The 12,156-nt window shown below is 51.1% G+C and overlaps 1 protein-coding gene across 1 annotated transcript in view; it reads right to left on the bottom strand.

Annotated features, from left to right (window-relative positions):
- Positions 1-2,554: 2,554 nt before the first annotated feature.
- The window catches only part of LOC126520769 (protein CASP-like), a 281,047-nt gene continuing 271,445 nt past the window's right edge, over positions 2,555-12,156 (bottom strand). Inside the window, exon 4 of the mRNA XM_050169549.2 lies at positions 2,555-2,978. Within this exon, the coding sequence (XP_050025506.2) occupies positions 2,731-2,978 (248 nt within the window). The 3' untranslated portion in view covers positions 2,555-2,730. The remainder of the gene's footprint in view (positions 2,979-12,156) is intronic.

Consider the following 12,156-nt stretch of genomic DNA (forward strand, 5'->3'; position numbering starts at 1 on the left):
TCTGGTCTTGTGTATGTTATTCTGTGTGGGAGTCCGAGGACAAGCCCAAACCATATGTTGTAGGTCTGCCCTTTCTTGGCAGAATTTACATCTATTCGTGTAAAGGTCCGGGTAGTAGCGGTGGTAGGCCACCGGGTTCGGATACGTATCTGTTTGTATGAGGCACCATGCCGTCGCTTGCCGTCTACTTAGCGAGGTGTGTGCCAGGGGGAAATGGGCCCTTCCCAATTTATAGTGTTTGGTGATCTCGTTAAAGCTGGTCATTCGGTCTCTCTCCGTTCACAGTATTTGCATGTCACCTGCGCGGCCCGTCAGTTCTCGAGCCAGGTTGTGCGCAGTTTCGTTCCCGGGAAAAGATGAGTGTGCAGGTGCCCATATATCATGAACGTTTCGATCTTCACGAAAGTTGGTTAAAATTCTCAGCGCTTCCGGCGAGATTCTTCCTTTGGCATAGTTCTTGACGGCTGTCTTGGAGTCGCTGACTACGATGTTAGCCTCCGTGGAGGCTATTGCCAGTGCTAAGAAAGCCTCCACCACCACCTCCGCCTTTTCTGTTTTTACAGTGCCACAAACTATGGAGTCACCCTCTAGACTCGCAGCAGTTATCGACATACCCTGTCTATTTGCATACTCCGCCGCCTCCATATAGACTACGTTCCTGGCATTACAGAATGTTTTGTGGAGAGCCCTCGCTTTTGCGATTTTTCTATATCTTGGCGAAACTACGGGTGCATGTTTCTGGAGATTGGGCGTATTGAGAGATGTTCCCTTATTTTCTTTGGGATGTTGTGGAATCAGTGGCAATGATTCCGCCGATAACGCTGCTCGCACAGCACATCAAGAAGAGCACAGCGTTCCAATTCCGCTTTCGAGGACAGACGCCGCAAGGCAGCTTCGACACCTGGCACGCTGTCTAACACTGACCGAGTGCAACTCGCCAAACTTACGACTTACACGACTGCATCGACTAAACCCCTCCCTGCAACTCCGACCTCCACTCGGACTTCCTCGACGTGAATCTACGCTTCTCTGTCGCCTTTGGTTAGGAGTTGCCTTCACAAAGGCATACTCTACATTAATTGGAGTGACTGACAGTGCAGCATGCGAAGTCTGTGGCACTGCAGAAAGCATCGACCACCGGCTGTGCCACTCTCCACGATATGCCCCAGAGAGACAAGAACTTGCCAAAGCTTTCCAAAAACTGTAGAATCGGCCGCTTTCTGTGCAGGTGCTGCTGGAACGCCGCCCCCATCGCCCGTCGGCCCATGAAGCGGTGAAGGCGCTTTTGTGCTTCTTAAGGACGACGGGTTTGTGCGACTTCTGTGACTATTAATGCAATTTCTGTAAGACCACACGCGTCAGCGAACTCACCGCAATTTTCTTCTTTCCTTCCCTCCTCTCTCTCCTTGTGATCTTTGTTGTCCTCTTTCCCATTCCCCCGGTGTAGGGTAGCCAACCGGACGTTATTCTGGTTAACCTCCCTGCCTTCTACATTTCTCTTTTCTCCTCCTTCGTTCTATCTTGGCTTTCTCCGCAGTGTAGAGCTTGAGGTAAAGGACCACATATACAGTATGACTGATTACGAATGTTTCTATCGTACGGATTAGATTGTGCTCTTTCATGCCATAGTTCCTGTTGGATATCCGCTTTATTAGTCTGATTGTTTGTTGAACACTATTGTCCCCATAGTCTAATGGTTTCTCCATTATGGTCATTTTCGGATATGCGAAGTCCCAGTATTATCAGGCTCTCCATTATCGGTATGCCGGTGCCTTCTACTGTGACCCCAATGACCGCCCTTTCTTTAATGCTTTTTCGACTCCTGCATGTGAGTCTATAGAGCAGAAGTTCTTATTTTTGCTAGGAACCTTGCAGTCCTTTGTCTGTGACGTAGTCTTCGACCGTGTTTACTGCTGTTTGGAGGATCTCTCCCACATGCCCATCGCTTCCACCTGCCACCCAGAGGGTGATGTCGTACGCGTATAGGCTGTGTCCGAGTCCTTCTATCTTCTTGAGCCTCGCAGGAATACCGATCATTGCCACGTTGAATAGGAAGGGAGATAGGACTGAACCCTGCGGGATACCCCTATTACTTAGTTTGAGCGCCTCCGATTTGGTTTCTCCAACTGAAATATTTGCCGTATGATCCGTCAAGAAGTTTTTGATGAACGCGTATGTTTTACGTCCTACATCCAGCTCTTGGAGATTTTGTAGTGTTGCCTTGTGGGTGGCAGTGTCAAAGGCCTTAGTTAGACTGAGACCTAGTATCACCTTGGTGTTTCCGCGGACTGCAAAACTTTTCGCAGCACAGCAATTGCACGCACGCGCGCACACAAAAATGGAATGTTGGCTATCATCACGGCTTTACCACTTAATGCGCGAACTGGATTTGCAATGCCGGTGGCCGAACGGACACATAGATTTAACCTTTTAATTCCTGGAACGATACGCTTCTCTAAATGTTTTTTTTTTTTCTGCAGATCTCCTGCTTCCGAAGATTTCCAGTCGAAAGTACACTCATATGTTGACAACCACTTCAAATAACAACGCACAGTTAAATCACATAGAATAATTTTATTGCCACCGGTACCTAACGGTGATATTCAGAAGGCTGACTCAAGAGAGCCTCGGAAAATATATTTTGAAAATGTTACAATATTCCTGGTAATGCCGAGGAGCACAGACTACCGTCCAAGACTATAGATGCGGTCCATCGGCGAGGGAACAGATTCATCCAAACGCCGCACACAGAGTGCTCCTCCGAGACCGCCATCGTAGAAATTTGAAAAGCGCCAGAGCAGCTAGCGTCTTTTGTTGCACTGCGCTTCCAGGCTTGCCTCTGTGTGCACACGGATCGTCAATACGGGTTCCTCCGCAACGTTGCTCGAAAATGTTGTTTTCACAAGCAGCCGCGGCCATGGCAGCTTTTGAAATCCACGTGCCATCGAAGCACGGAATCGACGGAGACGTTGTCGAGACTGAAAAAAAAAAAATGAGGCCCTTAGAATAATTAGAAATTGGACAAGTTGATACGTTGATCTATGATTTACGGCAGCGCGAACAATGCGATTACACAGCACGAACACAGGACACAGCGCCCGTCCTGTGCGATGATCTTGTATAATCCTTGTTCGCATTGACCGTCTTCGCATGGGGCCTCAGGCACAAATTAATTAGTTCCGTCTAACGAATCGTTGACGGTGTCTATGGCTTCATAGGTTTGAAAAAATGTCTTCTTAACACCATTCGTGAATTTTGAGGATCCGTTCAAATAAATTTGTAGTCGTCTTTCTCAACATGACCAGCGATAGTTTATCACCTGGCTTCCTGATGATAGAACCTGGCTTGCCGACAGCGGATCCCTTTGAGCAGGAGGGGCACTTTCCCGCCGCACGTAAGCGACTATGTCAAAAGACAAAGCGTCCGCTGAACGGCAGGTAAGTTTTCTTCTGCCTTCACATCTCCGTTGTGTTAGGCTTTCACCCATAAAGAAAACGACTTTCCTGCGTCGTTCATGTGTCGAATGTGCCTGCGCACTAAGTTGGTTGCATTAGATTCAACAGACATCATCACCAGTGCGTTCATATTTCAAAGTCGTGAGAGCATTGGCACACTTCCTCTATATACTCACCTTTATGGAATGAAAGTCAAAGTTTTGTAATCAACTTGAAATATATGAAACTTGTCTATACAAAGTGTATAAAACTGCTATGTTTGAGTGTCGTGCCACACGCTATGTTAAAGTTTTTATAATACACTGCCCTTCTTCGTCAATGTCAATAGCCACAGGAGTTGAATGTTAGGGCGAGCAAATACGGGCAATACTCGTACAAGGCCAACCAATCATACTCTGCGAGACTGCCCAACCGGCATGACCACTTTTGCAGCTTTAACGAGAATTCTCGCCGGTTGTTCCTTTTTTCCTTGTAATGTTACAGGCGGCAACCGCCTCGGCAGATGGTGCGCTCCGGTAATTCTTCACGCACTTCTCCCGGTGATCGGCTAGCAATCCGATCCGATCCAAACTGACACCGGGCGCCCCTTGGCGTTTGCGGCGCACCCCACTGGGGCTGTGAAGAGCACCCCCGCCTGGCAGTCTCGGACCGAGAGCGCCCAGCCCGAGACCACCTGCCCGCGAGGACTCAATTGATCGCTCAGGTCTCTCTCCTCTTTTCGGCGCCCCCTACGCCGCGAGCGCGCGATGCGCGAGATCGACTCCCTCCGCGCAGGAGAGTATATATACGTACGCCCTTCGGCAAAGTAACCGCAGGCGCGCCGACCCTGACGTTTGCAAATTCGCCCTGACGTTCTCGGCGCGGCGACTGCGGCACGCGCAACGCGTTAGCCGCGCTCCTTTACAGCGCGCTTCTCCTTCTTCATCCGGCTTCTCCTCATTCCTGGCCGAACTGTCTGTCGGGAGAGGCTGCCTTATGGGGCGAGCGAGCCGCGTGCGTCCGAACGGTCCTCGATAGTGAGCGCTTTAATATGATGCGCGCGCGCGCACACAAAAGCGCAGCCACACGCACGCGCAGCCAGGCTCGCAGCAGTCGGGGCCCCCGAAGTCTGAAGCGCCGGGGTCGCTGACTCTGGCGCAGCCCGACGGGCCTCGAATCCGCTTCGCACAGGGCCGCTGCTCTCGGCCGGAGCGACGTCTTTGCGGAAATCGCCGCGCGCGTTGCCGCTTGATGCGCGCTGACGGGAGGCTCCCCCGCCGCCACGTATACGGCAACACCCTGTGCGCCTGCAGCGGCAGCAACCGCGGCGGGCGGCCGCCCCGCGCGCTCGCCTGATTGTGTGGGCGGCCGACGTTTTCATCGCGGCGAGTCGATACGCGGCCGAGATGACGGCGCGGAGCGAGCAGTTGCGCGTATAGGTGTGGCCCGCCGAGAAGACGGGCCACGCCGTGAACCTGTTCCGCAGAGACGCCGCCTCACCTCCGCAGCACCGGGGCCCGTCCGCTGTGGCGGCTGCAGCGACTGTAACGCGGGTGACTCGGCCGATGGCTGCGCGACGAGAGAACCGCTTTCTCGTGACGTCAGTATACGATGCGCACGTGCAAAGGTAACGCCAACGCGTGTCCTACTGGCAATACCTCAATGGCCGTGAGGAATGAGCAGACTGGAAAGAGTCGCATACATATAGTGATGAGCCCCGTTTCCTCGCCGGGTACAATATGCAGGGTCGGTTTCCTCGAGTCTCACGTCGTAGGCAAGCGTTTGGGCAACTGGCAGCACATGCTCAACGACCGCCGATGTTCTACACGTGCGCCAGATAAGTGCTGCGTACGACTCCGTTTAACAAAAAATCCTTTCCCTTACAAGCATCCAATCGGGCACCGCCTGCAGCCGCAGCACAGTTCCCATCATTTATAGCCGGACACATTCGTTGAGATAGTAGACATTGGCACGCGCTTAGCGTAGAACGAAAGCTAGATTAGGCAAGTTTACCAGAAGCCAAACCCTAAAGGCAGCCACAAAACTACGACGACTACCCAAGAAATTTGCCAAGTTAGGCCATATAAAAGGGCTTGGTAGTCAAACATGCGGCTTAGCTGGAGATAAATTGTCGACAGCACATGCATGCATACGATCCCCTGCAGTAAGTCGAGGCGGATAAGGAAAGGCCTTCTTCTGCTTCAGAAATGGAGGTTCCAGTTTCAACATGACATCGGAGAAAGAAGTACGAGGTGCAGCTGACGGCAAGTATATCGCTACAAAGTTAGGACAGTGCTGCAGATATCACAGTTACAGGTAACCGATTGTAAAATCTGGCATAGATACGTCTAAAGTAGCCCAAAGGTATTATATATATTGTTACGTGTGGAAAGACACAGACGAGAGATGCTATTTACACGCTGTTTACACTGGAGCCAGGCAGCCAGGCTGACCCTCGCTCGTGCCGAGGGCACCGACCAACTTCTTCGTCGTTCTCGCGGCTGCTCGTCTCTCGCGGAATCATATCGTAATATTACCCCCCGGCGGCAAGAGCACCGTCACGGTGCTGTTAAATATCCAAGGGGCATGGAGAGTTGTAGGGCTTGAGTCGGGCAACGTGGACAATGTCACTGGTTGTCACAGTGGAGGACGTCGTGGGCGTGGCTAGAACGATTTCATAGGTGACATCGGTCACTTTGCGGAGCACGCGATATGGGCCTGCGTAACAGAAAAGCAGTTTTTCACAAAGGCCGACTTTACGCGATGGTGACCAAAGCAACACGAGGGCTCCGGGCACAATATTATACAATATTATCGTAAGTGAGAATCCCCATGAGCTGGTAATTTATGATGCAGGATATTCGATCACTCACCCACCCCCTTCAAAGTTATCCTGTCAGTAAAGAAAACGAGCCTATATCTAGTATCTGCTAATTCCCAAAACAAGCCTAAACCTTCTTCAGTATAACTGAAAACGGGTGTTAGCTTCACAAAAAAAGCACAATTTTACCGGGAAGTAGTTCCGGGGAAACCAAGGTGCCAATAACAAAATAAAATTTGGCCGACATATTCACGTCCCTGCTTCGCACGCGGAGTGGGGTGCCTGTCCGCAACCGATGATGTCCGCTAAGAGGGTTTGTTGATAACAGAGACAAATCCTGAACCACGACGATGCCGCGCGCTGCTTCAGTGCCACGAAAAACTCCGAAAAGCTCCAAGACTAGTCGGCCGCGATCATGCGGATGTGCAGAAGAAGTTGCGATGCACGAACAGGCGGACCGCTGAGAACCCAGCCGGGGCACACGCGAGCGGCACGCGCCTCGGCGAAGACCTCCGGCCGAGCACGCGGCGCCTGTCGCTCACGCCCCGATCGTGAAGCGCGCCGACGAGCTCAGCGGCGCCCCGTCAATGGCGTTCCGCCGTCCGGCGAGACCCTCGCGCCAGATCCAGAGAACGCTGTCGAGAGTTTCCCCGCAGACAGCTCGGGTGCCGGACGTTCGGTTACGCGTTTTCAACATGTCGCACTACAGCCTGTCGAGGCCAAGGCCTGCGCGCTTCTCAGTTTGAACGAGGATAGGAAAAAGCGCCTCTCCTGAACAGCCGCATTTCAGCAGAGACAGGGAAGAAAGGAGCGAGTTGGTAAATAGCTTCGCGACATTTAACGCTAGCGCAAGCAAGACAGAGCACAAGTAAATGAAGGAGGCAGACACGATGGCTACACTTACGAGCGAACTTTTATTAAGAAACGGTGAGCCTAAAAAAAAACCAGGAGTGCGCGTGCACGAGCAACGCGTAATAAAAAAGGTCATTTAAAAATAAACAAATAAATAAATAAAATGGAGGTCGTAACGAAAGTATGAACGGTGTCGTTTGCGGTCAAAATACGACGCCATCAGCCGGGTTTCAAAAAATTCGCTTGTAAGCGCAGCCACCGTGCGTCTCCGCCTTTGTCGTGATATATGGTTAAATGTGCTCTTTAGGCACGCGCGTACATCCTACGCCAGCCGATATTAGCGTTGATATTCCGGCCAACTTACGAATCTCGGCGAACGGCCCTTACACTGAATTTCTTCCTCATCTCTGTAAACAACTTTTGTGTCAGTGCATTTTGCGCGAGTGTGTGTGTGTATGCGCGCTTTGCTTTTGCTGTTATCTCACACCCTTTCTTTCAGCCATCACCATCTCACCTGCATAGCAGATACCCGCCGCGGTATAGCCCTTTGTAGCGTTGCGCTGCTTAGCTCGAGGTCAGCGGTTCGATCCCTGCCGCGGTGACCGCATTTAAATGGGGGCCAAATGAAAAAAAAAAAGAAGATTGTGCACTTAAATTTAAATGCACATTTAATAACACCAAGTGCTAAAATTAATCCAGAGTTCATCACTGTAGCTTTCCTCGTAATCAGGTCCCGGTTTTGGCGCGTTAGACTCTAGAATTATTCTTTAGGTTTGTTTGTTTGTTTGTTTGTTTGTTTGTTTGTTTGTTTGTTTGTTTGTTTGTTTGTTTGTTTGTTTGTTTGTTTGTTTGTTTGTTTTCAGCTGGAGTAGTAGGCCAAGTCTGTCGCTATGGGCTAACATCTCCAGATATCATTAAAATTTCTTGCGGTATCTCACTTCCTTACTGAATTACATTCATTTGTTTCCATCTTTCTCTAACTTGATCTCTTGCTAGCGTCGTTTAGAAAAAAATGACACATAGATATTGGTAAAGCATAAAAGGGGAACAGAAAAAAATAAGAAAACATTGCTATTCTGTCATTCTAACTTGAACAACTACACCGTCGGAATTTCTTTTATACTGTAGAACGACACTGAAATATAGTTACGATTTGCCGTAATTTACGATTGGTCATAATTTATTTGTACTCATGTCTACATTATCATGATATCAAGGCCAGAAACTAGCGATTTTGTTTGTGGTTACACAGCATTATGGCATGCCAATTCAGCGTGCTTTGGTATACGCAAAACAGAGATGTGTGTGTGCGTGTGTGTTTTGTTTTACTCTCTTTGTTTCTTTTTTCTTCTCCCGTGCCAACCACGAGCTGTTATTGACCTGGCGGCGTCGTGCGAGGCAGTGTAGTTAAGCGGTAATAGCAAGCAGCGAAGGAGAGCTAGCCTGATATGTGTGCACCATAAATAGCCCCTGGTGCGCATGCCATACTATATACAGGTATCGTTGAGCAAGCCTTCTCGGCACTGAAGCCTCTTTTATACGTGTATGCTTTGCCAAGACGCGCTCGGAAGACGTGCAGTCGTTCGGTGCGCTGAAACAGTGAGATTGTTATGTTAACGTTGTTCTTTCCCCTTCCCCTTCCAATTTTACTGCCCAGTTCTTTCTTTCTGTTTCTTTAACGAGGAAATCATGTATATGATTCTGCTGCAATAGATATGTCTCGATCAAACATAAGAACACGAAGTGGCTTGAGTTATGCTAAAACATTGTATTTTCACTTCGGTATACCGTAACTTTAGGCCTACACCGTTCACTTGGATCTAGAGAGAGCGACTAGAAAAGAAATTGTTTTAGTCAACGCCCCGGACACTTGCCGAGGCACGCAGGCGCTTTAAACAATTGAATGAAGTATAGCTTTAAATTTAGACGCCATGTCTGAGCTGTCCTCAGCGCGTATCACATTCTCACGTTCCATGCGTGCGTACCGTCCCTTTCCTATCGGAGAGAGGAAGGCAGCGGGTGTCAGGCCTCCGAGGGAGAGCCACAGCGAAGCTCCCTAACGAGGCGATGAAAAATCGCGCGCCGTCTCATAAGCGGCCGCGTTTAGGGCGTGCGTGCGATCCCGGCTGCGGCAGAAACGACGGCCGCGCAATCGGACCACCCAGATGACCCGCGCGGCCGCACTCGGCGAACGGCCAGCGCGAGCCGCCGCCCGGCCGCGCAGCTCGAAACGCCCCCAATCAGATAACGAGCGCGATTCAAACGGCGCATATATCATGTCCCCCGAGTGTTGAGAACGGCGCTCATCGAACGAGGTGATGAGACAAGAGGTCCGCCGATACGTGGCCATTACGACGACGATCGGGACTCCCCGTTGAGCCTAATTGGCCCCGTCTCTCGGGGGGAAGTGGGGGGTGGGGGGCTCTTTAGCGAACGGCGCGATCGTTGTTCGAATCCGGCTCGGCTTCGTGATCGCGATCCCAATCTAACGATTCGCGGCCGCGCCGAGTCCTTCGCGCAGCATCGATGAAGAGATTAAACGGCCCGTACGGGAGAGCCAGGCTGGGCTCGCCCAGCTGTCTCTACCGGCTTATCCGTATCGTGTATACCGCGAGGCGCACGGAGCAGTACCGGATTGACCGCTCAATCGGACCGGCGCAAATGACACGCGTGCGAGTCACTTCCCCAACGAGGGTCACCGGATCACGCCGCGCGATGTACATGTCTCTCTCAAGCTGAGCTGCGATGGCAGGAGGCCGAGCTCCCGTTTCGAACGCACGCTCCCAACACCATCTGCGCGGCTGCAGCCGTCGTGAGCGCGCCTGCGTGCACGTGCGTCCGTGCTCCCGCCGATGCACGCTCCTTCGACAGCCGCGAATGTATGTGGCGAAAAGCGAACTAGATGAGAAAGCAGCGTATACCATTGGCAGTTAGCGCTCCGTGGACTGCTGTTTGCGCTGCTCAGAAACACATGACAAAGTAAACTTATACTACGGTGGGGCCTTACCTGCGCTATAGTGCTGAAAGGCAAGTGATGTGCACAGTGCTGGAGTAACTGCACAATCGTACTCTATCAGAAGAAAATGTTCAAGGCCAGTGCTTCCAACTCCACTCAGAAGGCTTTATTTGCGCAACTCAGGTTGGTGATGTATTCGGGTCTTCATAATACCGTATATATACTTTAAGACGCCACCCGCTACCGCTCTATAGCGTTCGTAAACACTTCGTTTGTGCTCGTTTCCCTTCCTATTTCTCTTTTCCTCTCTCTTTCCTTCCGCTTTATTTATGTTTTTGTCCCCCTACCTTTTCTCTCCATGCAGGATAGCCAAGCGGAACTAACTCCAGTTCACCTCTCTGCCTTTCTGTACATCATCTCTTTCTCTCTCTCACGTATGTGCACTCTATACAGTCAAGAGGGGCTCTGTGATATAGAATGAAAGCAAAAGAGTGGTCTTGACGACATGGGTAAACCCACAAAATGTTTTGTCTTCAAACGTCCGGCAGACTTCAGCGATTCCTCGGTGTTAAGGGGACGGGGTTTGGTGACCTTTAACAGCGTCTGCTTGGAGCTCGAACCAGGTTGACAATCAGAGAAGGTTCGGCAGAGAAGATGAGGTGATATAAAAACAAGTAAAATAATACGTCGTTACGTGCGAGCGGTGCGCTCCAAGACAAAAAAATACAAAAACGTTCAGCGTGCATGCACTCCCCTCTTTATGACGCTCAACCCCTCTACGCCAAGGAGTGGATTCCCTCCAGTGCCCCTCTGTGTAGGTTGCCCCGACGTGTCCTACGCTCAGCTACTCTACGCCAAGGAGCAGTTCCCTCCCATGCCCTTCTGTGTGGGTTGCCCCGACGTGTCCTACGCTCAACCCCTCTACGCCAAGGAGTGGATTCCCTCCAGTGCCCCTCTGTGTGGGTTGCCCCGACGTGTCCTACGCTCAGCTACTCTACGCCAAGGAGCGGTTCCTTCCCATGCCCTTCTGTGTGGGTTGCCCCGACGTGTCCTACGCTCAACCCCTCTGCGCCAAGGAGTGGATTCCCTCCAGTGTCCCTCTGTGTGGGTTGCCCCGACGTGTCCTAAGCTCAGCTACTCTACGCCAAGGAGCGGTTCCCTCCCATGTCCTTCTGTGTGGGTTGCCCCGACGTGCCCTACGCTCAACCCCTCTACGACACGGAGTGGATTCCCTCCAGTGCCCCTCTGTGTGGGTTGCCCCGACGTGTCCTACGCTCAACCCTTCTACGCCACGGAGTGGATTCTCTCCCGTTCCCCTCTGTGTGGATTGCCACGAAGTCTCCTCACAAAGCGCTCTACCAGGGGGCAGCAGAGAATGAGGATGCCTGGATAGTGGAGGATATAAGAAATCCAGCAAGCCACCATGTAGGATTTGCACATTCCTCACATAATCCCGTCGCACACACCCGACTGACAACTCTGTTGACGAGCGTGAAGATTAGGTACGCCGTGAACCAGGCGTTTGATATCTGTTCTATTCATTGCCGCACAAAGTGAACCGTAATATCGGGAAACGAAATAATTTGCTGCGACACCAGCACGTTCCCACAGCGGACACCGCCATCGTCGCAAGAATAACTTTGCGATGTGCTTTTGCCCCCTACAGTACTGAGGCAAAACGCCTCAAAAATGACCAATCGCGAGTGTTGCGCAGTAGCTCTGTGGTTAGCCTGTCCGGCTCACAACTGCACATTGCCGCAGAAGCGATGCGACTCCCAGAGGCGGTGCGTTTTCCTCCGCCTAATAACGAGGTGGCATGACTGCGAATCGGAAAAAACGGGCACTACAATTCCAGAAGAGGCGTCATGTTCTTCGTGCGGTATTGCAAAACTTACGAACACTACAAGCGTAAGAAAAAATTCCAGCCAATCTTGATGCTAGACATATTAGCGAAGGCGGCCAGCCGATGGCAAAGACCACTTACGAACGAAAAGCTTTGTGAATTTGGCTCCCGCTCTATTTTTCTTTTTTCTTGCGTAAATTGACTATCTGTGATGTGTTTGTGGAACGCTTGTGAACATTAGAATGCTACT

The sequence above is a fragment of the Dermacentor andersoni genome, chromosome 3 (assembly GCF_023375885.2).
Source record: "Dermacentor andersoni chromosome 3, qqDerAnde1_hic_scaffold, whole genome shotgun sequence".
NCBI lineage: Eukaryota > Metazoa > Arthropoda > Arachnida > Ixodida > Ixodidae > Dermacentor > Dermacentor andersoni.